At 51.7% G+C, this 26,985-nt stretch overlaps 11 protein-coding genes across 11 annotated transcripts; 5 read left to right on the top strand and 6 right to left on the bottom strand.

Moving 5' to 3' along the window:
- Nucleotides 1–95: 95 nt before the first annotated feature.
- Nucleotides 96–933, top strand: CC1G_00021 (hypothetical protein; the record flags this gene model as incomplete). The annotated part of the gene is made up of 4 exons (XM_001836833.1): nt 96–251; nt 317–405; nt 454–585; nt 675–933. The coding sequence occupies 4 exons, from the start codon at nt 96–98 to the stop codon at nt 931–933; spliced, it is 636 nt and encodes a 211-aa protein (XP_001836885.1).
- Nucleotides 934–1,144: 211 nt separating this feature from the next.
- On the bottom strand, nt 1,145–2,712 carry CC1G_00020 (translation initiation factor eIF2B delta subunit; the record flags this gene model as incomplete). Its single annotated transcript, XM_001836832.1, has 5 exons — nt 1,145–1,335; nt 1,392–1,756; nt 1,811–1,938; nt 1,995–2,174; nt 2,227–2,712. 5 exons carry the CDS (start codon nt 2,710–2,712, stop codon nt 1,145–1,147), a joined length of 1,350 nt encoding a protein of 449 aa, XP_001836884.1.
- A 164-nt stretch (nt 2,713–2,876) lies between these two features.
- On the top strand, nt 2,877–7,203 carry CC1G_00019 (5'-3' exoribonuclease 2; the record flags this gene model as incomplete). Its single annotated transcript, XM_001836831.2, has 14 exons — nt 2,877–2,927; nt 3,003–3,051; nt 3,106–3,242; nt 3,384–3,486; nt 3,536–3,649; nt 3,701–3,852; nt 3,905–4,030; nt 4,094–4,610; nt 4,725–5,406; nt 5,457–5,537; nt 5,590–5,647; nt 5,700–5,845; nt 5,895–6,204; nt 6,259–7,203. 14 exons carry the CDS (start codon nt 2,877–2,879, stop codon nt 7,201–7,203), a joined length of 3,471 nt encoding a protein of 1,156 aa, XP_001836883.2.
- Nucleotides 7,204–7,480: 277 nt separating this feature from the next.
- On the bottom strand, nt 7,481–10,007 carry CC1G_00018 (hypothetical protein; the record flags this gene model as incomplete). The annotated part of the gene is made up of 6 exons (XM_001836830.1): nt 7,481–8,170; nt 8,229–9,429; nt 9,485–9,555; nt 9,634–9,727; nt 9,783–9,797; nt 9,850–10,007. The coding sequence occupies 6 exons, from the start codon at nt 10,005–10,007 to the stop codon at nt 7,481–7,483; spliced, it is 2,229 nt and encodes a 742-aa protein (XP_001836882.1).
- Nucleotides 10,008–10,258: 251 nt separating this feature from the next.
- On the bottom strand, nt 10,259–11,167 carry CC1G_00017 (protein transporter SEC22; the record flags this gene model as incomplete). The annotated part of the gene is made up of 5 exons (XM_001836829.1): nt 10,259–10,413; nt 10,471–10,629; nt 10,685–10,845; nt 10,901–11,010; nt 11,096–11,167. 5 exons carry the CDS (start codon nt 11,165–11,167, stop codon nt 10,259–10,261), a joined length of 657 nt encoding a protein of 218 aa, XP_001836881.1.
- A 170-nt stretch (nt 11,168–11,337) lies between these two features.
- Nucleotides 11,338–12,384, top strand: CC1G_00016 (hypothetical protein). The gene is made up of 5 exons (XM_001836828.2): nt 11,338–11,388; nt 11,439–11,515; nt 11,564–11,720; nt 11,771–11,945; nt 12,064–12,384. The coding sequence occupies exons 1-5, from the start codon at nt 11,356–11,358 to the stop codon at nt 12,225–12,227; spliced, it is 606 nt and encodes a 201-aa protein (XP_001836880.1). The 5' UTR covers nt 11,338–11,355; the 3' UTR covers nt 12,228–12,384.
- Nucleotides 12,385–12,398: 14 nt separating this feature from the next.
- Nucleotides 12,399–13,922, bottom strand: CC1G_00015 (short-chain dehydrogenase; the record flags this gene model as incomplete). The annotated part of the gene is made up of 10 exons (XM_001836827.2): nt 13,888–13,922; nt 13,813–13,838; nt 13,528–13,747; nt 13,234–13,471; nt 13,158–13,171; nt 13,019–13,095; nt 12,944–12,960; nt 12,641–12,751; nt 12,553–12,581; nt 12,399–12,500 (listed from the first exon to the last, which is right to left on the bottom strand). The coding sequence occupies exons 1-10, from the start codon at nt 13,909–13,911 to the stop codon at nt 12,399–12,401; spliced, it is 858 nt and encodes a 285-aa protein (XP_001836879.1). The 5' UTR covers nt 13,912–13,922.
- A 209-nt stretch (nt 13,923–14,131) lies between these two features.
- CC1G_00014 (acyl-CoA oxidase) lies at nt 14,132–15,732 on the bottom strand (the record flags this gene model as incomplete). Its single annotated transcript, XM_001836826.1, has 7 exons — nt 14,132–14,581; nt 14,633–14,815; nt 14,868–15,023; nt 15,095–15,301; nt 15,356–15,456; nt 15,518–15,609; nt 15,671–15,732. 7 exons carry the CDS (start codon nt 15,730–15,732, stop codon nt 14,132–14,134), a joined length of 1,251 nt encoding a protein of 416 aa, XP_001836878.1.
- A 204-nt stretch (nt 15,733–15,936) lies between these two features.
- Nucleotides 15,937–16,918, top strand: CC1G_00013 (hypothetical protein; the record flags this gene model as incomplete). The annotated part of the gene is made up of 4 exons (XM_001836825.1): nt 15,937–16,028; nt 16,076–16,196; nt 16,253–16,547; nt 16,599–16,918. 4 exons carry the CDS (start codon nt 15,937–15,939, stop codon nt 16,916–16,918), a joined length of 828 nt encoding a protein of 275 aa, XP_001836877.1.
- Nucleotides 16,919–17,383: 465 nt separating this feature from the next.
- On the bottom strand, nt 17,384–22,471 carry CC1G_00012 (hypothetical protein; the record flags this gene model as incomplete). The annotated part of the gene is made up of 7 exons (XM_001836824.2): nt 17,384–18,240; nt 18,294–18,962; nt 19,013–19,109; nt 19,164–21,813; nt 21,860–22,060; nt 22,112–22,151; nt 22,204–22,471. 7 exons carry the CDS (start codon nt 22,469–22,471, stop codon nt 17,384–17,386), a joined length of 4,782 nt encoding a protein of 1,593 aa, XP_001836876.2.
- Nucleotides 22,472–22,579: 108 nt separating this feature from the next.
- CC1G_00011 (Ser/Thr protein phosphatase) lies at nt 22,580–25,287 on the top strand (the record flags this gene model as incomplete). The annotated part of the gene is made up of 6 exons (XM_001836823.2): nt 22,580–22,793; nt 22,845–23,783; nt 23,833–24,440; nt 24,491–24,598; nt 24,657–24,862; nt 25,158–25,287. The coding sequence occupies 6 exons, from the start codon at nt 22,580–22,582 to the stop codon at nt 25,285–25,287; spliced, it is 2,205 nt and encodes a 734-aa protein (XP_001836875.2).
- Nucleotides 25,288–26,985: the final 1,698 nt, after the last annotated feature.

The raw sequence follows: 26,985 nt of genomic DNA, 5'->3' as shown, positions 1-26,985 counted from the left end.
ACGACAATGACTGGCCCCACGTGACTTCCCATCAATTCCCTTCTCGGCAAAAGATCGCGTCGTCCGGCTTGCATGCGTCTTATCTCTTTTGCCTCATGGATTCTGCTGAAATCACCGTTGAAGCTGCCCAACAGAAGGTCGAAGGGCTCGCAGAGAAGAATGTCGACTCTGTCGACTCTGACATTCGTTATATGGCTTATGGTGCCCGCTTGAGGACCGCCCTTCGCGCCGGCACGCGGTACATCGCATATGTTCGTCCGAGCTTTTCACTCTGACATGCTTCTCAAGGCTAATTCTATGTGCATATTCGACGTAGACCAGTGATATAGGAGAGGCCTTTCGGCCGGTTGTTCCTCCCTGGCTTGTTACCGCTGCATATGGGGTTTCTTGGCTCTATCTCTCTGGGTATGCATCTCCCCAGAGGTAGGGAGCACACGTTTACAACCCCAACAGTGACGTCGCCTACGAATCCTACAAGGCACACCACCGAGGTCCTACTCCAGTTGAAGCTGCCAACTTCTCAGAACCAACTCGAATTGGCATTGCCGCCGTTCAAAGAGCTACTTTTCAATCTATTGCTTCCATGTGCGTACACCTTATCCTACACACGTTTTCTGACTTTGTGGGTCTGACGAATGTGCGTTTGTGGCTTACTTTGACGATGGGAATGATAGGGGACTTCCGGCTCTGACTATTCATACGGTGGTTGCGCAAGCTAAGAAGGCCTTTGCGAATGTGAAGAATCCTAGAGTCAAGCTGTGGGGTCCCACAGTGACTGGATTGGCCATCGTCCCTGCTTTGCCCTATCTCTTTGACCATCCTGTGGAACATGCCACTGACCGTGTCTTTGACTGGATACGCCAAAAGCTCATTGAACGTAACCAGGCTCAGGCAAAGACACCTTCGGTTTCTCCGGACAAGAAGGATTTGTGACAACTGCGAGGGTGGTAACTTCGGAAGTTGACCGTCTCCGTCGTCATAGATGATGCATTTGTTTTGATCACAATCACATCTCAATGGACTCGCTGCTTAATTAGATTTGGACGTACTTGTAGACCTTAATTAACGTAGACTCCCGAGAGCCGGGACATGCTGGTTGGATTAATTGAATGGGACTTTTGTTGTTGTTTACTGCGTATACATTTTAAACGATGCTCTTTCCCAGCGCTAAGGGTATCGAGCTGATACTGCTCGGAGGAATAAGACCGACTTCTGTGACCACGGCGGTGATATACTTGGGAGGCGTCAAATCGTACAGCGGATTCAGGACCTCCAGTCCGGGAGTTGAAACGGGAGTCGGGACTTTACCATGTGGTTGGACCGTTCGGACAGGTGCTACACCGAAGAGGTCAGCTGGATGTCTTAGAAAACAACCAGGCCAAGTCACTCACCCAGTTCGTTTTTACCAAAGGCATCGACAAGGACGCCATCGCTAAATTTATACGTCTCGCAGCAGACTACAACGGGTACGTTGCGTTGCTTAGCCATCATGCTGACCAGAGCAGTTCCTGCACGGGAGTAGACGGCGCCGTTCGAATAGATGGAGTGTGCGCCGATGAAAACGGTCGTGACTTCAGGTAGAAGGGAGGCAAGTGCTGGGAGGAGTGCATAGGTGCATCGAATAGGGTTTTCGCCGCTGGTGAGGGATTTCAAGAGGGCCTTGCCTTCGAGGAGAGGACGGGAGTCGACGACGATTACGGAAAAATCTTTTCCCTCAGCTTTTGCCCGCAGCAAAACCTTCTCGACTACGGAGGATCTAAAGAGAGGTTATCGTTCACGGCTCGCAGACCTGGCAAGAAGGCTAACGGACCTTGCATATGTCAGAATGACATCTCCGTTCTTGATCTTCTTGCCGGCGAAATCCTGAATGACCTCATCTGCATAAATTATACGGTCACGAATGTAATTGTCGATTTTTTGGCACAGGAGGTCTTTGGCCTAGCGTGTTTGGTGGTTAGCGGACTGGCAGTACGACATCATCTGCTGGGACGCACATCCTGCTCGATCATGTCGATGTCGGAATTACTGATCTCGAGTTTGAGCTGTCGGATGGCGTTACCCATTGAGACGGACATGGGCCGTGCCGATACGAGATGTGTGATTTGAGGAGATAGGTGCGTCATTAGATGGCGGGAGAGGGTACTATGTGAAGGAGTGGTATAATCTTGGATGACCTGGGTCGAATGTTCAGAGACATATGGTGGACGAAAGGAAAGGGAGACGGACACTTTTGAAGGCTGTAAGAGTAGCAATGCATCTTGCGTTGGCCCCACATATCCGGAATTCCGAGAACATAAGACCCAATCTGACGACAGCAGGATGGATATCGCCCTTGACGGTATGTCCAAGAGGTTTGGGAAGACCAAAATGGGTGAATATCCTCGGCCCTCGCTTTCCTGAAGCCTCATCTCCATGTGAGGCATCTCCACGGGTAGCGACCGCGCCTTGTTTTGCGGCACCAGCATCTCCAGAGCCGCCTTTCTTGGAGGCAGCTTGGGCTGATTTTTGGGCCTTGCTGGACCCTGCCGCCGTTGATCCAGGCTGGATTCCTTGGGCCTTGAGAGCTGCCTTTGCGGCGCGTTGCTTTTCTTGGAGTTCTCGCCGTTCGGCTTTGGTCATGGACTTTTGGGAAGGTTTGCCCGCTGGTTTGTGCTCGGGTGCCCCGGGTGGTGCAGGATTTGAAGGGGGAGACTGAGCTTGGGGTTCAGACATTGTTTCTGGGCGACGAGAAGGGAATTGAAGAGATGGTTATTTGTGTGGAGGGCTTTGAGCATAACCGTCGGGAATGTGATGGATCAAGCATCTTTGCGTCGCCTCGAAATGACTCTTGTTTGATCAGCAAGATAATACATGCACAGCCACACTTACTCCACGTGATGGAAGGATTCTTGCGTCTGAACGCTGTCGCCGCCGGTCTTGCACCAACGGTCAACACTAGACTCACAACATGGTCTGTACACATTTTCTATTGCTGATTTGAAAAGACTAATATATTTGTATAGGGTGTCCCCGCGCTTTTCCGTTGGCTCAGCAAGAAGTATCCAAAAATTAGTGTGTTCAGCTCAACTCGGTGAAATCATGAACAATTCTAACCCGTCATTGCAGTCCTACCCGTAGAAGAAGAAGACGATATCAAAGTCCCGGACGAGAATGACCAAGAAGTTACAATCCCGGTTAATATGGCCCAACCCAACCCTAATGGCGTCGAGTTTGACAATTTGTACCTTGACATGAACGGAATTGTGAGTTGGTTTCTGCTCCGTAGGATCGTCGTTTGCTGAACTGACCGTTGGGTGCTAGGTTCATCCATGTACACATCCGGAAGGAAAGGTTAGCGCGTATCCCCCTCGACATGTTTTGAGTTTGCTCACGATTAGGTGTAGCCTGCTCCTGAGACTGAGGAGGACATGATGGTGGAGGTCTTCAAGTACACTGAGCGGGTCGTCAATATGGTTAGACCGCGAAAGCTGCTGTTCATGGCTATTGGTGCGTATTCATATATTCCCGAGGGTTTCTAACTAACGTCCGTTACTAGATGGTGTCGCTCCGCGTGCAAAGATGAACCAGCAACGCTCGCGTCGTTTCCGCTCTGCCCAGGAGGCGAAGGAGAAAGAAGAGGCTCGTAAGGAGGCACTTGCTCTTTGGGAAGGTATGTACCCCTATCCAATGCGTTTCGTTAATGCACTGACCCCATCGGTAGCCATGGGCAAGAAGGTCTCGGACGAGGAGAAGACCAAGCAGGCTTGGGATTCCAACGCCATCACCCCAGGAACGCCTTTCATGGACCTCCTTGCAGCGTCGCTGCGGTACTGGGTTGTTCAGAAGATGAACACGGACCCAGGTTGGAAGAACGTGAGTCATTGCATTGCATTCCGTCCGCGTATATGCTAACGGCCTTTCATAGATCCAAGTCATCATTTCTGACGCATCCGTAGCTGGAGAAGGAGAGCACAAGATCATGGATTACATTCGGAGACAACGATCCAATCCTGGTTACGACCCCAATACGAAGCATGTTATTTATGGCCTTGTAAGTCACCTAAACACTCCTTTACCGCTCTTCACCCCTTGACAGTTTTCCTTCTTTTTATAGGATGCAGATCTCATTATGTTGGCACTTGCAACCCACGAGCCCCATTTCCGAGTACTGAGGGAAGATGTGTTTGCCCAAGACAAGAGTACCGCTTGCAGAATATGTGGTCAGGAAGGCCATTATGCTGCACAGTGTACAGGAACGAAAGCCGAGATTGAAAAGAAACCACCTCCACCCGAGAAAAAACCGTTCATTTTTCTTGATGTTGCCGTTTTGCGCGAATATCTTGAAGTCGAATTGGACGTTCCATCTTCGCCATTCCGTTTCGATCTCGAAAAAGCTATCGATGACTGGGTACTCTTGATCTTCTTCGTCGGCAATGATTTCCTTCCACATCTTCCCTCTCTTGAAATTCGTGAAGGTGCCATTGACACTCTGCTAAAGATTTGGAAACAAGAGCTCCCTCGAATGGGAGGGTACCTCTCTGACAACGGAACTCTCAACCTCGCTAGAGCCCAGATTATTCTTGAGGGTTTGGCTAAACGTGAAGACGAAATCTTCCGCAGACGTCGTGAAGGTCCGTGGCTGTTGCCTTTACATGAACTACCTTCTCCCATAACCGCAGTTTTTGCGATTCCCTTTTCAAAAAATATCCCTGGTGATGAACATATGATCTGATTAATTGATACAGCTGAGGAACGACAAGCACAAAACGCTAAACGACGAAAACTTGAGCAAGCGCATAGACAGGGTGGGACCGGTCCTGCTGCGTCCCTCAAGCTGACAGAGGCCCCAGCTCCACCTGCCTCTAACGACTTTGCTGCTCAAGCGAATGCGCTCGGTTTGGGAGGGCCTGCACCCGCCCCAGCTCCAGCTCCCGATTCGTCCGCCGCTATCCAAGCCCTCGGAGGATCGAACAGGGATGTTGTGGCCAACCGTGCGGCGATTCGAATGGCGCAAATGAACGCTGCGCAGGTTCTTAAAGCCGAGATGGCTGCGTTGTCCCCTGTTCGTCCATCGAAGAACAAGTTGTCGAAGCCAACTCCTGCACCTCAGGCTGAGCCCCCTCCACCAGCTACGCCTACTCCACCAGCCACAGCCACAGCTGTGCCTGTCGACGAAACGCCTGTTGTGGATCCCGAGGGGTCGACTGAGGTGAAGCCTCCTGAAGACCTCGCGAAGGATATTACCGCGGATATCCCGCCCGAGGCTGACGAGCACGTTACACCTCAGAAGCGAAAGTATGAAGAGGGACCCGGTTCGAATACACCTGATGAGGATGTCGTGACTGTGGAGGAAAGCGAGGAAGAGGAGGGTCCAAAGCCATTAAAGGTGAACCCAGACGGGACCGTTGAACAGGAGGATACTGTCAAGTGAGTAATATTATGTTCAATCGGTGTGCTGAATCTAATGCTGGTGGCAGACTCTGGGAACCTGGATACAAGGAGCGATACTACAAACAGAAGTTCGGTGTCGAACCTCATGACATCGAGTTCAGGCACAAGTACGTCGTATGTTCTGCTCGTTACTGGGGATATGTCGTTGACCTCTATTAGGGTCGCAGAGGCGTATGTTCAGGGACTCGCTTGGGTCCTTCAGTACTATTACCAAGGGGTTCGTGCTCCGATTATTCGAGCATTCTGAGCTCTACTGACTTTGGGATTAGACTCCGTCGTGGCAATGGTACTATCCGTACCACTTTGCGCCTTTTGCTGCCGACTTTGTCGATGTTGAGAAGATGGACATCAAGTTCAACCTCGGTCAGCCTTTCAAGCCTTATGAACAACTTATGGGTGTCTTCCCCGCTGCCAGGTTTGTCGCCGTATCTTTCGAATTTACCATGTGCTGACACATGTAACAGTCGAAAACACATTCCTGCTGTCTTCCAAAAGTTTATGGTCGACGAGGATTCACCCATCATAGATTTCTACCCGCCTACCTTTGAAATCGACATGAACGGCAAAAAGATGGCATGGCAAGGTGTGGCGCTTTTGCCGTTCATTGACGAGACGAGGTTGTTGGACGCAATGGCGTTGGAGTATCCGAACCTGACGGAGGATGAGGTGAAGAGGAATCAACCAGGTCATAACGTGCTTTTCGCAGCGGATGAGCACCCTGTTTATCCGTTTTATGAGGCCCTTTACGGGAAGAAGATGAAGAAGAATGCGGACGTGAGTTGTGTTAACGTGATCGAGTGACTCTTGGTACTGATGTGGTTCTTGCAGCCTGTAGCAATTGATACAGCTTTGAGCAAGGGTATCAGTGGACAGGTTCTTCCCAACCCCGATTGCCTGCCCGGTTCGACCTACTACTGTCCTTTGACCACTGTCGGGCTGCCAGACATTCGAAACGACCGATCCCTCTCTGTTCTGTACTTCTTCCCGCCCCAGCGCACACCACATAAATCAGCTATGCTGCCTGGAGCGAGGAAGCCGCCTCGCGTGTTGAGTGCACAGGATTTGGAGAGGACGAGAGGAGGTGGGAGGGGTCGTGGTGGCTGGCACAGTCATAATGAGTCTGGGAGGGGTGGTGGTCGGGGAGGCGGAGGAGGATACGAGAGGAGGAATGATCCGTTCCATTCGAGGGGGAATAGCTATAATACGTATGGAGGAGGCGGGGGAGGAGATCAGTATGGCGGTGGCAGGAATGGTAATTATGGGGGGTATGGTGGGTATGGACGTGGTGGGGCGGGGGGAGGAGGGTATGCGAATGGCAACCAGCAGTATCAGCAGGGTGGGTCGTATAACCGCCCTCCACCGCAGAGCAACTATGGAGGAGGCGGATATGGAGGTGGAGGTGGGTATGGTAATCATGGGCCACCTCCAAGTCGGGGTGGATATGGCGGGCATGGTCAGGGATATGGAGGGTACCAAGGTGGAGGCGGGCGTGGAGGTGGAGGTGGAGGTGGTAGGGGTGGGTACCAAGGCCCTCCGGGACGAGGAGGGTATTCGGGTTATAATCAGCCTCCACCGCAGAGCTATGGTGGATATGGTGGTGGCGGCGGTGGATATGGCGGATACGGTGGTCCGCCGCAAAATGCACCTCCACCTCCCCAGAATTATGGTGGTTATGGAGGGTATGGCGCCCCACCTCCTCCACAGCAGTATAGTGGTTACCATTCCAGTTCGTATGGAGGTAATCAGCGAGGACGGGGACGCGGTGGTTGGTAGACATCGAAGGGTCCCTTGTTCTTGGCATACTGTTTCCCTATTTATGTGCTATTGTACAATTCGTTTCGACTTTCTGTAATGTTCTATTGACAGCGACGATGATTCGGGTATCTAGCTTTCATCTTGTGTAGAGCGGTACAAGAAGGATGGTTACATGCAGGGTTCGACTAATACGAGAATGGATGAGTGGTATCGATGTTTGTGGAAAGTTGCTTCGGTCATCAAGTATGAGCAGGTCGTGACTGGAAGTGGTTAATTATTTTGAAAGACATGAGAATCAGTAACCTCCGCTGCTGTTTGTATTTCGGCTGTGAGATCTTGCTTTTCCGGGAGGAGGACCCATGGAACCTGCCACTCCGGGAGGCGGCATTCCACCAGGCATTGAACCTGGCAACCCGTACATGCCAGGGTAAGAGCTCACGGAAGGCATCATCGCCGCTCCTTGAGGAGCAGTCCCGCCTGTCGTTCCCATAGTATGACCGCCAGGCGGCATCATTGACCTATTGGGACCTCCATCCCGGATACAGTTAGCAAACAAAGTGTATCGCTTGTTCCTCCGTTTTTCGCGGTTTCTTCGTCTGCGCTCCTTTCGACGTTGGATGTCGGCTTGCTTTTGCTCGTAGTACCGCCTGCGTGCTGCTGCTAGGTCAGCAGACGCTGTCTGGTTTCGGTTATTAGGAGGAGGGTAAGGGTCGTCACTATCTGTATCTTCCGAAGAACTTGAGGAGGATTCGCTCAGGAAACCTGATCCCGGGCCCAGAGCAGAGGGATCGAGGTCTGACCGACCGTAGAGCTTTCCTGAGCGGCGTTGGAGGCCTCGGTAGAGAACTATTTCGACACCCCGTGGTTCGAAGAAGCAGGTGTTCCAAGTGTGGATTAGCTCGGATGCGAGGTAAGAGGGTGGGGTTACTTTGCCGTCTGCACGGACTTGGGCTGGGAGGCGGCCTGTCCATGCAAGGGTGAGGTCCTATGGGGGTGAATAATGATTAGTAGCGTGTTTCTCTTTGGGAATATGATTAGCTCACCTCCATGAATCGATGCCAATCTTCGGCCCGTACGTCGTGCGTTTCCAGTACGGGGGGCATCTTCGCCATCTGGCTAAAGAACGCGTCCATATCGTGAATTTTGGTGGGTTTGAAAGCGGAGTAGGGAAGTCCTGCTACGATGGGACGAGAGAACGACTCTGGAGCTGCCAGCTGGTGGGCTGGTAGGGTTCCGTTTAGCTGGCCGACTCGTGAGGCTGGTCGGCCACCACTTCCTTGGCTTGAAGCTGCACGAGGAGGAGGTCCTCCGGGGTACCCTGCGAGGGAAGATTGCGGAGGTTGTTGAACTGGGTGAATTGGGTACGGGTTTGGGGAGGCTGCACGGGATTTGGATGTCGGGTTCTTGGGTAGACCCTCCATTATGTGGCCTGGAGGGTAGACTTCGACGCCAGCGGCATTGACATGCGTGGGTGCTGCTGGTGTGGTAGCTCGTCCGACGGACGAATTTGCACGGGCGCGGGTGGAGGATGAGGACGAGGCGTATGGGACGCCGTAGATTCCTGCTCCAGAGGCTTGTTGTTGCTGAGGGTATTGGTAGGGACCTTGGGTACCGTAGGATAAATCCCGGGACTGGGAGTTGGGAGACGGGTCGGATGATTGGGATGAGGCGTAGGGAGGGACGTATCCTGGCACAGTTGCACCGAATAAACCAGAGGGGAGCTGGTAATCTTTGGAAGCGGGAGGTAGGGCGTAAGGGTCATTCACTTTGGGAGGCTCGTATGCGCTTTGACGACGAGACCGTTTTCCCGATGCGTGTTCGCTGTTCTTGCGCTCGCGTTCTTTGGAGTCTTTGGAACGGGCAGCGTTGAGGTCCATCGAGGACATTTGGTGTGCTAGGGTATGGGTATCTGTGGTAGAGACTGGGTGCCCACCGGAAGCTACGCCATAAGGGTTCATGTAGGACTGGCTGGGGTCGCCGAAGACTGCATATGGACTGCCGTAGACTGCAGTTGAAGCTTGGGGATATCCTGTGGCGGTACTCTGCGGGTAGCCTGTATGACCAGTATTATTGGACTGGGGATAACCCGTGACTGAAGCAGTTGAACCAGGGAAAGGAATGCCATTAGTTGCTTGGGATGGGTTCCAGCTCTGGCGCCTATTTGATTCGGCTGCATCGCGTTCCCTGGCCTTTTGGAGTGAGTCGTAGTCGGAAGTGTGTCTGCTGTGCTTTGATTCTTTGTCTCTGCGGGGAGGTAGTCAGTCCTGCGCGGATTGGGTATGTTTGGATTGATTCTGACCTATCTTTGGTCGATGATAGAGCTTGTTGGGCCGCCGTTGGGTTGGATCGTACCCAGTTGGTCACAAAGTCCTATTAAGGACAAGGTGGAGTTAGATCTTACGGTTACAGTGGACGATGAGCGCGTGTAAGGATGAGAGAGCCACGAACAGGGTTTGCAGGGAGAGCGCCCGGCGGGATCGACGATACAGCTTCAGTAGGTACCCACTGGACACCAACGAGCGTACCGCCTGGTGTTGGATAGCTAATACGGGATCAGATATCGGTATGCACAAGGGATTGAGATGGTGTAGAGTCACCTAGCTGGTACAGCTCTAGAGATGTGTTTCAGGTCAGATTGTAAAGTATTGGCTGTGAGATGCATACTTGAACAGCTGGTAGACTATCTTGCCATCCCCGCCGACGATCTGGCCATAGCTTATGTCTCCAGGTTGCACAGATCCATTGACGGGCGGGGTATAGCCTGACCCGCCATAGGTGGGCACAGACATCGGCTGGGCGTAGGGAGAGCTGGATTGGTACATGGTTAAGAGGGGAAGGGTAAGGAAGAAGACACCGCCGACTTCCCAGATGGGCAGCCCTGTCTTTCCTTTAATCACGGCGCCTATTATCTATTACGGATTCATCTTATCATGCAACAGCTAAAATGCAATACATCGTTCTGTGATATTGTAAAGAAATAATATTAAAACAACACCCGTTCAGGGATAAGTACCACCAACAATAGACTGAACTAGGTCCAGAAAAGAAACGAGAAAGAAGCCTCAGTCCGAGATCACCAGAATCTCCACAGGAGAATGATGAAGACGAACAAAGCAACGGCGCCGATGGGAGCATATTGCCTGAGCATTGCCTGGAAGTTGATGTTCTTGGCTGCTTTTCTGTACTTTTCGGATTCTGAGCGCAGGGAGGTTGATAGATGCGACATGCCTACAATATGAGGTGTTGTTAGCAGGGGAAGGAGCGGGAAAGGGGAGGATAACGTACGGTCGAGTGAATCTCCTCTCCACAAAAGCTCCTCCATGTTCTTGGTCATGATTCGTGTCACATCTTGAAGGTCGTCGTTGAGCCTGTCCAGGCCTGAAGCGGCAGCGTTGGCTGTCCGTGTGTCTTGGTAGAGTCGTGCCGTCTTGGACATGAAGGTGTCTATTTCACCATACGGAATAAGTAACGACCAAAGGGGAACAGAGGTGGGACGCACCGAAGCCAACGAAAGCGTAGGGTTTCCGCACGGTATCCACTTTAGCGCCATAGGTGCTTGCGAATTCTTTTGATAATTCGTCAAGGTATGAGAATGCGAGTTTGCGAGGGTAGGATTTCTCGGCAATTGTTAGGAAACAGACGTTGTCGGATATCAGGTAGCTGGTTGAGGGTGGGGGTCAGCGCCAAATGTCTTCAAAAGCGTAAAGATACGCACTGAAGCGTATATTGACCACTCTCGATTGAGCATCTCGGTTCCACGTTTGGGCTTAGTCGTCTGAAGATGACTTTTGCCTGTGTTTTGTGTTCTTGGAGAGCCTGTTCTGTCTGGAGCGCGGATAGTGAAAAGTGACACGTCGTGATATCAGTTTCTGCTGTGCTGGTTACCGAGTTGGGGATTTGGACTACTCACTTGCTCATCGTCGACGCTGGCAGCGAGCGGGAGAGCGTCGCTGGCTCTGACGATTATTGTTGAGCGGACCATGGTTGAGCGGTTGTGACTGCAGTTGGCAATGGACGAGGCGGTAGACGCTTCCTTTGGAGCACGTGCGACGTTGCCATTCTGGGATTGATCGACCTGGGTGTGATGGCCATATGATCCAGGCGCTATAAAGCGCGTGGTTGACTTCAAATCCCCCACATCTCCTGACTTCCCCGCATTCGTCGTGAACAATGCCAGCCGACCTCCTCAACGTCGATAAACAGGTGCGCCATTCTCTTCTCTGCCAGAGACAGATACTGACCGTTGGAGGTAGCTCACGTTCTACGGGGCATACCATTCGAATAAGATTAATGTGTTGATTCATATTATCTGCGTACCTTTGATTCTCTGGTAGGCCCCGGTTACACGGTAAAGGAATGGCTTTCTAACAGCATGTAGGTCGGCTGAAGCACTCGTTGCTCCACTTCAAACACCAAGTTGGATCCCCAAAGTTCACTACCAGTTCAATGAGTACTTGGTATTTGACTTGAACTGGTCAGCGATCCATGCACTGGTATACATTGTGTACTATTTCTTGTTGGAACCCGTCGCTGCTGTGAGTGTCTCTCTCTCTCCCAGCCCCAACAACACTAATAATCGTTACAGCTCCTTTATATCCCCCAATTGGTTCTTTCGCTCTTGACGGCCACCGCCTTCTCCTACCGCGCAGATAACATCACCATTGCCGGTGGACTCCATGCCATTTCGTGGATTGCTCAGTTCATTGGGCACGGGTTTGCGGAGAAGAGGGCGCCTGCGCTTTTGGACAACTTGATTGGAGGTGCGTCTAGCTAATATTCTCGGGCAATCCGTGGGCCGCGGCCTGCTATACTTGCATTGGAGAACAAGCCCCCGATATGTTTCGTACAAGGATGACCGCTGATTACTACCCACTCTAGCTGTCGTCCTAGCACCTTTCTTCGTCCACCTCGAGCTCTTGTTTGCTCTTGGATACCGACCCGAGATGCACAAGAGGATCAAGAATGCGATTGGTGTTGAGATTACGAAGATTAGGAAGGCGGAGGGGGAGAAGAGGAGGAAGGAGGGGAAGAAGGAGTTGTGAAGTAACTGAAGCGCCGGAGCTGGTATTTTTCTATTTTCGTTTCACGGATTTGCTTTTGTCCCACTGGAGGTGTTGTAAAATTATTCCTTATTCCCTTTCTATTCGCTGAATGTATGACCTATGTATGTACAGTTGATCTTTACTTTCGTTCACCCTTGTCTTTCGCCCGATTTAAGCAGCATTGACCAGGCTTGCGGGAGGAGGGAGAGCTGGTTCACCGAGGGCAGTGACGTATGCGGAGGAGAGGCCTCCGTCGACCTTGAAGTCGGTGCCCTAATGTAACCAGTTAGGATATAAAGCGCATATCGCTGAGAGGAAGACTTACGGTGATATAGCTGCTTTCATCGGAAGCGACTAGATTCCAGATTCAAGTTAGGTGTTTCGTCAGGTTCGTGTCAATGGGAGGAACGCACGGAACAAAGCTGCGTTGGCGAGCTCAACTGCCTCGCCGAATCTACCCATGGGCAGGTGAACGAGACGGCGTTGCTTCTTCTCGTCGGTGTTGAGGAAGTCCATGAGGAGGGCTACACGGTGTTCGAATTGTCCAGTTACATTGGCGAAATAGGCCAAGTTAGGAAGGTACCGGTATCCAGCGGGGGTACGACGAGGGACGAGAGGTCAAGTGAGGAAGAGGTTGAGGAATGTGATTTTTGACGGTGTTATTCCGGAGAGTTAGTGGTCTGACGCGTGCTGGGAAGCAGTGGAGGTTCACGTACGCGTCTTTAGGGGTCCACTGTTGGGAGAAAGTTGAGATTAATACGTGGACGGGGAAGGAGGAATCAGGCACGTACGGGCAAAGAGAGTTGAGGCGGATTCCTTCACGCGCGTGGACCATAGCTAGTTCTCGTGTCATGGCCAGGACGGCACCCTATGGACGTGAGGTCGCGTGTGAGGGTCATAAGATCACCATTCGATGGACGATAATCTAACCTTTGACGCGGTGTCTATAGAGGATCGATAGCCAGTTATTGCCCGACCGATAATGATTTGAACGAAAAGAACACACAAGCGAGTTGAGGCGTAGCAGCACCCATGATAGCGACGAAGCTCGCGGTGTTGATGATGCTTCCACCAACACGGAGACCTTTAGACTCGTCTGTTGGGTTCTTGCGCATGGCGAGGATGGCGTGTTTGCAGCCCCACCAGACACCTTTGAGGTTGATGTCCATTGTGAGGTCCCAGATTCGTTCCTCGGTGTTGAGGGCGTTGTCATCCTCGGGGTGCATTATTCCTGCGTTGTTGAACTGCGAACATGGTCAGTTTAGTGTGACTGGCAAAATTGATGGGCTGGTAGGGGTACCATGATGTCCAACCTCCCGAATTCCTTCACAGCCAGGGCGATGGCCGCCTCAACCTCGCTTTCTTTGCTCACATCAGCCTTGAAGGGAATCGCTTTGACGTTGGGGAACCGTTCGGAGATGAGACTCGCGGCCTTTTCTGCGTTGGGGAGGTTCACGTCGACGAGAATGAGGTTGGCGCCTTCCTGGGCGAAGAGAAGTGAGGACTCGAGGCCGATTCCGCTGTAGGACGTTGTGAATAGCGATAGGGGTTAGTTGGTGATAAGATCGGCGGGCAGGGTACGCACGAGCCTGCACCGGTGATTACAGCGGACTGGTAGACGTGTTAGATACTCGTTACTTTGTCAGAGAGGGTAGTCTACCTTGTGTTGAAGGCGGCCTGGCATGTTGGTTGTGGTACGAGGGAGAGACGGTTGGTTAAGGTCCGTTATCTCGCCTTTTATCTATACTCCCTCCGAGGTCCCCGAATATCAAGATTCCGCGTCTCAAGCTCACAACCCAGTGCGTATACAGTGTTTTTGTGTTCATTATTGAAGCTACATAAATTGCTACATATTACAATGCCATGTGTGCGTGATGATTCGATGCCTCCTCCAACATTAACGTTTAAGAGTACTCCTTCTGGATGAACTTGGCGATAGTCTGCAACTGAATGTTCGACGTTCCTTCGTAGATAGCACCAATCTTCGAGTCTCGCCAGAACTTTTCGATACCGGTTTCACGAGTGAATCCGACTCCACCAGCCCATTCGATGGCTTGACCGGAGACGCGTTGTGCGACAACGCTAGCCCAGTACTTGGCCATGGCTGCTTCCTTGGTGAAAGGCAAGCCCTCCTCCTTTCGGCGAGCAGCGTTGTAGGTCATCAAGCGTGCGGTTTCGATGTCGATGGCGGCTTGGGCGATTTGGAAGGCCATTCCTTGGAAGGTGCCAATAGCTTGTCCGAATTGCTTGCGTTCATAGGTGTAGGGAACAGCCTTGTCGAATGCACCTTGTGCGAGACCCAACATTTGGGCGGCGATACCGATTCGGCCTTCGTTTAGGATTTCAATGGCAATCTAGGAGAAGGGTTAGAAGAAGGAAGCAGGAAGAGAGAGAAAAGGACCGACCTTGTAACCCTTGCCAATACCACCAATGATGTTTTCCTCCGGAACCTTGAGGTCGTCGAGGGAGATGGTGCATGTTGAGGAAGCACGGATACCGAGTTTCTGCTCCTTCTTGGCAATTTGGACACCCATGTCCTTGGTGGCAAGGAAGCAGGTGATACCCTTGTATCCCTTGCTCGGGTCGACCTGTACTGGTGCTTAGAGACATATGGTGATATTAGTGGAACCGACAACTTACATTAGCGAAGATGAGGAAAATCTCAGCCTCGTAAGAGTTGGTGATCCACATCTTGGAACCGTTGATGATCCAGTCGTTACCATCCTTCTTTGCGCGGGTCTGGAGAGCGAAAGCGTCTGAGCCAGAGGCGGGTTCGGAGAGACAGAAGGATCCGAGCTGTTGACGCGACGACCAACAGCAAGCAGTGAGCGAGGTATTCCGGTAAACGCCACGGCCATGTGATTTACCTTGGATTCTGACAGCTGAGGGAGCCATTTGTCTTGCTGCTCCTTGGTGCCGTATTTTCGAACGACGGTGTTGACGAGAGTGTTGTGTACGTCGCAGAGGACAGAGACGGAGGGGTCGACCTTGGCCAATTCCTCAATGGCGATGATTGCGGAGGTGAAGGAGGACTCGGCGCCACCATGCTCCGCGCTGGTTTCGATACCCATGAGCTATTCAAACTAATAAGAGGAACCATTGTTGTTTAAGAGGTCGGAAAGACTTACACCCTGCTCATAGAGACCCTTGATGATGGCAGGATCCATCTGCTCGTTCTCATCCATCTCCCGGACCTTGGGTCCCACCACGTCGACTGCGAATCGGCGGACTGGGGGTGGTGGGGTTGGTTGAAGGCTCTCGGGATAGAATGAGGAGATTTAGAGACTCACCAGCTTCTCTCAACATTGTTTCTTCCTCTGTGAAGGCGTCGAGAGAAGTTGGCCGAGTTTCCGAGCGAACGCATCGCGTCGTCGCGAACGTCCTACAGTGTGGGGTAGATGATTAATTGGTTAAGGGTTAGACGTGGATTTCATGGGACGGACCTGGAGGAGACGGCAAGGGCTCTGAGGGGGTTTGAAGCAGCACGGGTAGCGATTCTGAACATGTTGTGGTAAAGAAAGAAGAAGGGAATTCGCGGAACTTGGGGAGATCCAGTTTATGCAGCCGCCCGCATGTGTTTGATGTCAATAGATGCCGTTGATGGACTGGCTCGGCTCATCAATTTTGATCCGGTTTGGTTCCCTCTCCCGGCCTGGTTCGGTCGCTCACTCATTGACGATTGTCAACTCTGACGACGACTGCGACCACAATGGCAAGGCATTTCGTCCTCCTCGCTGCCTTTGCACCTTTGGTTCTGGCTTATTCAAATACCGCCCCTCTACTCGCTTGGTCTTCTTCACAGTGGGTATTCTGCGATTGAATTAGGACAGTTAATGACAAGAAATTAGGTCCAATGCCATTGACAATCTACCAACGAGCGGACGCCAGGCTTCTGCAATTCTCGATTCAATCCTTACAGACGACTCTATCTGCGACTTTGACGCTGTAGTCCTCGTCCAACATCCAGGGGTGTGTACATTCACCCCGTCTAATCGGACTTTGGTCATTCATTACCCGTGTTACAGGTTCACGCTTCAGACCTCCGAACGCTTTCGTCCGACTCTGAGATTACGCGGGCGTTGAAGGACGCTCCGTCGTCGCGGTCCTATCCGTATGTCCTAAATGAGGAGGCGGGATGGGCATTGAGGCAGGTTGCACCAGGTGTGGCCAAGATGTGCGGGTCAAGGATGGTCAAGTACGCACCTGGAGAGGACACTAGTGACGTGCAGCTTGACAGTGGAGAGAAGTACGCGGTTGTACTTGATGCACCGACCTTGGTGGGTGAGGGAGAAGAGAGGGGCGATATTATGGATGAGCAGAGTATGTATTCTTCCCACATCTCTCTTGGCCCAACTAACAGCAGTTCTCTAGGTACCGCGATTGCCAGCGAACTCCAGCTCTTGTCTGCTGCGTTCCCCAACCACCTCGTCATCTACGCCGGCCTACCCGTCTCATCCCACTTTGCCCGCGCCCCCGCAGTGTTTGCTCCATCCAACACGACACTCCCCGACGGTGGAATCCTGAAGAAATACCAGCTTTTGACGCCCGGGTTGATCGTGTCTCTCTTGGTGGTGTTGTTTGTGTTCTTGCCCGTCCTCTATATTGGCATTACGTCTTTGGCGGGAATTCAGAACCCTGTCAAGATGGATCTGCCCAAGGGCTTCAATGCCCAGGAGAAGAAGAACCAGTAGAGTTGGGTGCTATGCATGTATGTAACCTTCGTTCATTCCCTCTTCAATTGGACGTTGTACGTGACCGAGCAACCCATTATTTATCTCATTCCGATTGCCAAGCCATGATGATGGTATTGAAGGGAAAACACTACTGAAAGCAAAATGTGGCGGCGAACGACAATGCGGATTGTTCAGGTGGATCATCAGGAATAGATGCTATGCTAGTGGGTAGGTGCGTCATAAACAAAAATAATGTGAAACTAAGAGTGGGTATGGATGTGTACTTGATTCAAGAGATATGAGTGGATGAACGATACAAAGAGCCCTGAAAGGAGCAGCATACACATGTTGCACGGTTGGGTCGAGTCTAGCTTAAAGTAGAATTGATGTAATACAAAATGAAGCCCAAAAATGACTATAGTACTACTTGAAGCAGCTGGTGCAAAGACGAAAAAGTGGCATGAGATGAATGGAGAGGGAAGATTACACTTCGCTGTTAGGATCTTCTAGTTGTTCCCAATCAACATCCAAACACCTCCACATAGAATCCACAGCGGCAAGGTGATAGGGGAGCATCGGGTTGGCGTTAGGATTAGTGGCGCCTATCTCAGCTCCAGCGACAGGTCCACCAAATCCACTCTGTGAACCACCAACCCGTCTTGCACAACTTAAAACACCCAACTCGAAAAAGTTGCGTGTAAGTTCTCGATGTGTTTCCTCGTCGGTTGGGTGAGGGGAATTGCTGGAAACGGAATGGAAGGATTTCAACAAGTGGATGTGGACCATATGGGGAGGTGTGTCGGTGCTTGGAGAAGGTGTGGTGATGATCAGTGTTGTGCTCGATTGTGGAAGAGTTGGCAAGTTGGCATTGTCGCAGCGTTCTTTTTGAGGCGAAGCTTGGGTATGATTTTGTGAAGGACTAGGACTTGGGTTCGAAGAGTGAGGATTGTTGGAATCCTCGAGAGAATGGGAATTACGGTTAGAAGCAGGGTTGGAATTGACGGATGAGTCGAGCCGTGAAGGAGGCTCGGGTATTTGATAGCCTGAGAAGAGAGATGGAGGAGGTGGAAACGGCACGGTTAAACGCGATCGAGGGTAGATGGCATAAACCACCCAGGAAGAGTCTGTGTAGATCACGTTGGTTGCGTTGTGTTTGTGTGAGATGTTCGAGGATCGCGGATGCTTCAGAGAGGACGAGTTTGAAGTGGGTGGATGGGAAGAAAGCCCTTTGAAATCGAGGAGTGTCCAAGGGGCGTCTGGTTGTGAAGAGACTAGGTAGATGTGCAATGCGGTAGGATGCTTCCAATCGTCGAGGACATGCGCGATCGACGAGTCCCATGCTGCGAACAATCGTCAATGTGTGCTGATGGTGAAGATATTCAATTCAGCCTACCTTCCATCTCCGGAATGGAAACTCTTCCAAGCTTGCTAATAACAATCCTCCATTCGACATTGGCCTGCAACGCGATATTCATCCCGAACCCGACAACCTTGTCCGCCACGAAGGCTTCGACACTCTCCTCGGCTTCCTCATCCTGTGGAGGGACCAACCAAACCGCAGTCCGGCAGTATTCCCCACGTTGGTCCAAACAGCTTGCAAGAAGCCATTTCTTGCATGGGCTTAGCTTGTACCCGACATGCAGGAAAGTGTACCGGTCCAAGACGTCTAGTGATGGCCGTGTCGAGCGGGAGTAGGTGACCTTATTCACCGGAGGTCGGGAAAGTGTGAACGAGTAGGCGGGGAAGGATCTGTGTCCTGGTCCAGGTGCGTAGAGATGCCCATTGAGACGGCGGGAGACAGTGACAGGTATTCTGTCGTACAGGGAAGAGCAAAGTAGGTTTAGGGTGTCATGGCTCTTGTGCGATTCCTCCATGAAAAGGAGGAGGGGTTCGGGGACGAGGTGGAAGACGAGTTGGCGAGTGGGATGTGACTGGGCCGCTTTCTTGGTCGAGGAGATAATGTGTCGGAGGGAAGGGGAGGATAGGGTCATTAACGAGACTGGGATAATAAGCAGGACGAGCGTTGGATGGTTGGAAGGCGGCAGATTTGAGAGCAAGGAGCCTGGAGAAGGGTTTAGTTGTGACTATTAGAAGAAGGAGTTGAAGGCGTACTCAGGGTCTTGCGGAAATTGGAATCGAGTCGCGCAGGGAATAGGCCGTTGGATGCGCTAGCGCTCTTTCCTCTTCTGAATGCCCCAAAAGACCTTGTCTATATGACGTGTTAGTTTCACGACAAAGCAATACCAGAATGTCAGAAACGCACAGAATAGGCTGAGGAGACGGTGGATAGCCAGCTATCCACACGGCTCCGCCGATGTTCGTCGCCCTCCTCAAAAATGGTGTAGACATCGAGATCCTTGGTACCATTCTTGGGACCTAATCCCAGCTTGTCTGCAAACCGCAAAGCCGAGGGTAGGACCTGGATGATCGCTTGGCCTTTTCCTACAGAGATGTGCGGCTGCTCGAGTGGCTGGAGCGGCTTGTTGCTGGGTTCTGTTTGGCTGTTGAGGACAATCTCGTTGCTAGAGGACTCAGACTCACGGAGGTTGAACAGGCGCGTCAGATCCAACGGTCCTTCTGCAGCTTTCATTTTTCCCAACAATTCAGCCCCAACTCTGAGATCATCTGGCCAAATGTTCATGGGAGCTTGATTCCGTTTCGAAAGCGTAGATGTGCGGTTAACTGTATCCCATGCTTCTGCCCAGAGAGGGTTCTCGACGGACTCTTGGGCCACGGCGATAGCGACTTCCTGTAACATCTTGACTTTCTCGGATGTGGCGCCCGGCATGGCAGCGGGTGACACGGGTGTAGGGACAGATGGGATGGGCCCAGCGGACGGTTCCCGATCGCGGACGTGGGATGCAGAGGAAGAGCTCCCAGGTGGACGGGAGGGTGTACTTATTGGGAGAAGTTGGGTATGGTCGAATTTGTGGTGCAAGAGAGAAGGGCCTGGTGGGAGGTAGGATGGTGGCGGTGTTGCAGGGCGGGATAGAGCCGGACTTTCCAACTCGGAATCGGGTTGAAGAGAGTCATCGTCCGAGTCCATGTCGGATTGACCGTCATCGTCGTCATTGGTGTCTACATCCATGGCATTGGGATCGGAAGACCAGTCTTCGCATTGTTGGAGCCAAGAAGGGGTGGATGATGCGCGGGGTCTAGCGTGCGTGTTAGCCACAGCTTCGAGTTTGCGCTTCACCCCAATCAGCTGGCGCACAACGCCTAGTCGAGGGTCTGTGGCAGATTCATAACGCTTACGCCAGCTTTGGCCTTCTTCGGATAGGGGAGAAGAGGAGGGGGTAGTGATGTCGGTCAAGGGAGGGCTGATTAACGCAAACTTCCCAGACGAGTATTTGCTGTCTACTTCGCTGTGGTACGGTGCAAAAGGGATGGGGTCGAAGAGACCCGAGGCATGTTCGTTTGTAGATTTGCCTTTTCCGCCAGTGAATTCAAAGTTGATTTGGACGGTGGGTGTTCCAGGGCCGGAGGGTGGTTCAGGGGATGGACCTGGTGAGGAGGGCACGAGGTCGGGCGGATGATGGGAATCGGTGGCGTCCCCGGCGGATCTGGGAGTGAACATGTCCCCTGGTGTCCATGGTGTTTGGAAACCGGCTGAAGGGGGTCCTGGTCCAGAAAGGTGAATGTCTTCCAATCCTCGAGCGACGTTGGGTGCCGTTGTTGAAGTCTTGTGAGGTGAGGTGTTGGGAGTGAACCGACTTTGATCGTGACCGGGTGTAGGTAGCACGGATGAGGTAGGTTTAGGAAGGGTGCTGCTTTTCGATGGTTGATCGAAGAAGCTAAAGTCGTCTTCTGTAAAGTCAAAGTCGAGAGCACTTTCGTGGCTCGTGTAGTTATTGTTGGCTTGGTTGGACCCCGAGTTCATGTTGTTGAAGTCGACGTCCATCCCAAAATCCATATCGCTGAAGTAGGAATCTGATGTTTGAGACCAGTTGGAATTGGCATTGCCAAAAAGGTCAAAGGACTTCTGCGAGGAATCTCCATTCTGGACTGGAGCGGGCGGAGGTGGAGGTGGTTGCGAGAAGGTAGGCTGGGTGGCTTCCTGAACCGGTTTGGGAGGGATATACTCGGGTGCGGTGGGTAGGGAGGTAGTTTGTGGAGGTGAGGGGTAAAAGATCTGGTCGACAACGGCCTGTTGGGCTGGCGGTGGCTGTGGCGGCTTTGGGGTTGATGATGCAGTAGGTTGTGTGGGTGTCGGGGCGGACTTGCGCATCAGTTTCGGGGAAGATCCTGCCTCGCGCTCCTTCTTTAGCCTTTCCCGCTCTCTTTCACGATCGCGAGCCACGACATCAACGTAGGAGCTGACCTCAGCGGCGAGTTGACGGATATCTTTGGACTTTGACACAGTGAAGCTGTGCAAAGCCTTTACCGAGGGTAGGTGGCTGAGCGCGGAGGGAGGCGACGGGAGGTCGTTAAAGGCCGGGACAGTTGGCGATGATAGCAGGGGCGAAGCTTGCAAGGCAGCAGGAAGTTCGGGCAAGGGATCCAGTGGTTTGACATGGTGGGAAGGGAGATACGAGAGACAAAGTCGCGTTGGCCAGACAAAAGGGGTACCCTTATCTTCGCCTTGTTTATTCTCGACTCGTATCCACCCGATGATGAAAGGGGGCGAGGAGGCAGATTGACCATCAAGTGACCAACGACCAGCGCCTAAGCCTCTGAGGGAGTCATCGAAGAGTTTAGTCAAAGCGTTGGATGGGCCGTTGTAAGAAGCCAGGAAGTAGGCAGGGGTTCCGTACGGCAAGAGGATGATAGGTGATCCGGGACGAAGGGCAGTGTTAATGGGTATATTGGAAAATGGGGTTGAGATGGGAGTGAGGTGGATTAGCAGATGGGATGGCGAGTCAGCACCAGCAGAGCAGGCAAAGTGGATCTGAAGATGGAAATAGACGACGGGTCTGGGGGGTGATGAGTACGGCACTTGGGAAAGAATGTGGGACTAACCTGTTGAGTAGCTTGTGTTCCCATCCTGCTGCCCAATCTGACACGGCAGGCGTGCGGTGGATTATGAAGCCGTCTTTGAAACGGTGGACGTGCCGGGGTAGTGTGGATGCTGTGTCTACAATGTCTGCTATTGCCCTTGAGCGAACAGCGTCGAGGAAGAGCGAATAAATCTCGGTAGTAGAAGCATCGGTCGTCGTTGGCCTGAGAATTGGGTGTCAGTGTAAAAGACACGCAGACTTGGATTATATCTACCTTGATAGCTGGTCGAGAGGTAGGAAAGCCGGTTCGGTACCTTGGGACACAGTTAGTGTGAACAGCAAGACAACCGGGTAAAGTTCACGCACCCTGGAGATAATCAAAGGCGTAGGTATTTACGCGAGCGATTGCATCGTGAACGGCTTCTGCACTGGTGATGAGGAAGAGGTAGAGACATGGACTGGGAGAGCCGTGTACGGCGACATGGACAGAGTTTAGGATGTCTGTGGAGGCATCGACGACTGTGCGTCGGGCGAGTTCACATGCGTCGTAGTCAGGGGCATTGTATTGTCTGTATACAAAACCTGGAGAATTTTGTAGGTGCAGAATTGCGGCCAGGACGGTGTTTTGAGCCATTCGACATGAGTGAAGGGGGAATAAGTGAGCGCCGGCGTTTGCCGAAGGAGGAGTTTGGTGTTTGGCGCGGTTCTTTAGGATTCTCAAGTCGCTCTTTCCGCGCCGACAATGTCACGACCAGCTTCCTCTTCAACTCGTCCAGCCATTTCTCCTCTTCCAAAACAATCTTACCAGGTCAACACTCAGACAAAGGTCATCGACACACACCATGGTCGCATCCTCTGCATCGCCGACATTCGTGGCCGTCTTTCAGCTTTGAATGACCTGGCGCGCGACGCCAACGCGAAAGCAATCATCCATACCGGTGACTTTGGCTTTTTCGGTCAGTTTTGGCTCCCCTTCTCTTTCAAACTATCAACTAATTATCATCCAGAGTCTACCAGTCTCGAAAAGATCAATGACAGAACTCTTCGACATCTCACCATGTATTCGCCCCTTATTCCCTCAGCTCAGCGCACTCATCTGCTTTCAAACGACAACCCTCCCTCCGTCATCCGTTCAACCGTCAACATCGAACTCCTTTCAGAATTTCCTCTCCTTCTTTCTGGTCAAATCAAACTCCAAATCCCCGTTTACACAGTTTGGGGTGCTTGCGAGGACGTCCAAGTCATCGAAAAATTCAGATCAGGCGCCTACAGTATCGAAAACCTTCACATCATCGATGAGGCAACCACTCGCTGTCTCGACGTTGGAGGCGTCAAGCTGAGGTTGCTCGGACTTGGAGGTGCTTTCGTGCCCCACAAGTTGTTTGACAATGGCGACGGCAACGCCACAATCGCTGGCGGTCAAGGAACAATGTGGACCACTGCCCTTCAGATCGGAGAGTTGGTCGACACCGCTCAGCGCGTCTTTGATCAATCCGAAACGCGTCTTCTCGTCACACACGCAAGTCCCGGTCGGGAAGGTATGATTGCCCAGCTAGCACTCGTCCTCAAGGCAGATTTGACCATCTCCGCCGGTTTGCATTTCCGCTACGCTACATCTTACAACGAATTCAGTGTCCAGGGCGACTTTGAGGGTTTCCGACACAAATTGCTCTTGGGCAAGGAGACCTTTGACAAGGTTTGGGATACCGTAAAGAACCAGGTCGACGCCGTCATCGATGACAATCAGCGCATTCTCCTCGAGAAGGCTCTCAGTGTAGTAGAGCGCTTGCCACCAGCTCAGCCTTCCACCGGCCCTGGTGCGACGGCTACCGGCGAAGAACCTGCTTGGAAGAATTGCTGGAATTGGAATCTGTGCGACGCTGCTTATGGCTCTCTCATCTTGGACGTCAAGGAGGGCCGAATTAGCGCTGAGCTCAAGTCTCAAGGTGAGTATCGACTCCTCTTTTTATTCCAACTGAAACTGATGAATGATAGGTTTCAACTATGCTTACCGACGCAACACCACCGTCGCCGCCACTCCCAACGTTGCTTCTTCACCTCTACCTGCCACTACGAACAACGCTGCTACCAACAATCCTCCAACCAAAACCTCCACCCCCGTCCCCGAGAAATCCATCCCACCCCATCTCGCAAACAAGTCTGCAGCCTCTACACCACCGCCTTCCTCTGCCCCTGCCGCCAGCGAGCCAGAGCCTAAAGACGGCACCGCTAGCCCTGTTCCAAAAACCAACGGTTCGACCCCAAACGAGAAGAAAGACAACAAGCGGAAGGACAAAAAGAAGGAGAAGACTGGTGGAAGGGAGACAAGCGGAGCGAACACACCTGATACCTCGGGAGCTAATGTGTCGACTTCATCCCCGGTTCCACCAGAGAACGCGGCGGAGGGAGGGGAGAAGGCGGACACGAGCTCAAAGGTTGATGGGGAAGATTTGAAGAGTCCGACGGAAGGAAGTGCGGGTGCTCGGACGCCCAAGACGGGCAAGCCGCCTCGTAATCCTTGGACCATCTTTATGAGGATGCCCAGTACTGTTCAGGTCAACGAAGAGGAGATTAGGGAGTTCTTTGGTGAAGCCAAGGATGGGGTGAGTGGTTTGTTGCTTTTGTTGGCATCCTTCCTAATGTATTTTGGTAGATCACTCGCGTCAATTTGCCTCACGGTTATCCCGGACGTGCCAAGCTTGCATATGTCGAGTTTGGCGACGAAGAAGCGATGAAGGCTGGATTGGAGAAGCATAACGAGGTGCGCAACCTTTTATTCCCTCCTTGGCAACCACAAAGTACTGACTTTACGCTACCAGAAATACCATGATGTCGTGCCAGAGGTCAAGCAGGCTCAAGATCGTGATGCTAGGGATTCGTTTAGAGGCGGCTTTGGAGGACGGGGACGTGGACGGGGCGGTGGAGGGTTTGCTGCGAGGGGCCTTTCGGCTGCCGGGTTGACCAGAGGGAGCCATCCCCGTGCGAACGGGGACGCTTCGAACAACTCGAACAATTCCGGTCAGGCGTAAGGCGTGTGGGTAATAGACCGTGGGCGATGAGAAGCGGGAGGACTGATATGGAGGGTGGTTGGTGTCTTTTGCGCGTTGGTGTCTTTCTGCTTTGAGAATCTTGTCGCGTGCCTGCCTGATTTTTTTTCTTCGGTGACCATACTATTACCGTTAACTTTTTGTATTGTCTACAACTTGCGACTATACAGTATATACCTTCTTCTTTTCTGCAATCTTTGGCTAAGGTACATATCCCTTTAAACTTGAGAGGCTGATTGAATTATGGGACTACTGACACTACGGAAATTGTAGCAATTTGTCACGTCACAAATTGCGATTGCATTGCTATCTCGCATTTTGTCATGTCACACCAGGGCTAAATTGCTACGAAGTAAACGATAGTGTCACGGCTGTATACAGTTTTGTTTTGAATCTGGGCTAGCGTTTAAGGCGGTGTTTGCTCCATTTCCGATCTGATTATCTTCTGGTTGTAGAGAGCGCAGTCGATTCTCGTCCTAAGTGGACTTTTTTGCTTCCTGAATGGTCGATTCCTATCTCAAAAATTGCTATGTCACGCGAGATTGAGGGTGGGTTGCTGTGACAAAAACTAAATTGCTATGTCACACGACGACCCCCGATTGCTACAATTTCCGTAGTGTCAGTACTGTCAACACTGCAATAACCCATATCCCTCGGTGCACCGCATGCAAACGATAATAGTTTGCACGAAACTATTTGAAAAACTACGTTGAATAGTTCAAAACAGTTTTCATTAGACTCGTGACCAGTCGGTACTTGACGCGGCTTTGTTTGCTTCCTGAGGTGGTTGGCAAATAAGACACAACTCATCAAAAAATATACTCTATTAGGAAGGGTCCGCAAACAAAGCTCAACGTCAAGTACCGACTGAGTCTGGGCAAAACGAAACATTTCTTATAGGGACCCTCGAAAGGTTGTCCGACTTAGAAAAAACACACTCAAAAGTTCTAAAAAAATAGATGTTTTCTTGCTATCGTTAATGGAGTTATGTATCGAAACAAAACAAACCGACTAAAGGTAACTTAAAATAGTTCAATTTTGGGGACTTTTAACAACTTATCAGGATGGGGGCGGTTGCGGCGCTGATGGCGGGGGATGAGGAGGGGGAGGCAGGTACATAGCTAGTGATGGACACGGGTTTTTGATACCCGGCGGGTTACGGGTACGGGTACGCGCGGGTACGGGTACGGGTAAGGGTTTGCCGTACCCGCGCCCTTCAAAACAAGCCCGAAAACGTCCAAAACGGCCATGAAATGGGCGGGTTACACTTGATTTTACTTAAATCAAGTGTATCTCGCCACTATGAGTCCTGGGGAAATCTGCCGTTTTACTGCGAAGATTCCCGCCACTCCGGGAGGTAGTTCGTCCTGCGAGTGCAGGGATCGACACTCAAAAAGATGCCGTGCGAGGTGGGATCGAACTGAGAGATTGCGAGAGGGAGAATGACTGAGTAGCTGCCTCTCTTTCCACTACACCAACACCCGTTCAAATTTTCGCCATAGTCGTCGTCGACATATGATATCTCGAAATCATCGCCTTTGACTTAGGATAAAAAATACGACTTGCTATTGTACAGTATCTGGTATCAGTTCCTTAGAAACCGCTCTTCATGAAAATAAGAAACATTTGATTCCACCCTCCACTGCCAATACTGTTTGCAAAGTGTTCCCTCGAAATTCTGATGAAGAAGCGCAGGAATAGACGATGTCTTGAGACAATTAATTCATTTTTTTTCGTCAACGAAGTTTGATACTAAAGTATTCAATATTACGCCATATATCAAGTAGTGTTGGCGCAGTGTGTAAGGCAGTGTGTACTTGGCCCTTCTGCCTCTTGCTGCCCCTCAGTTCGATCCCTGCTTGTACAGCAGGTTATCGCCTCTTTTTGAGTGTTGATCCCTGCACTCGCAGGACGAACTTCCTCCTGGAGTGGCGGGAATCTTCGCAGTAAAACGGCAGATTTCCCCAGGAGAATAGACCCTCTGTAAGGGCAACCCTAGCTGCACCGGTGGACACTCACACACGGGTCTGACAGGGGAGAATCCAAAGACAAAAGCCTAAGGAACCCTGTCAGTGCGGAGCAACGATGATCGACTACTAGA

This window comes from Coprinopsis cinerea (assembly GCF_000182895.1).
Source record: "Coprinopsis cinerea okayama7#130 chromosome 5 map unlocalized cont3.5, whole genome shotgun sequence".
In the NCBI taxonomy this organism is placed as follows: Eukaryota; Fungi; Basidiomycota; class Agaricomycetes; order Agaricales; family Psathyrellaceae; genus Coprinopsis; species Coprinopsis cinerea.
Note: the sequence above shows the minus strand (reverse complement) of the source record. Positions and strands in the feature narration are given on the sequence as shown.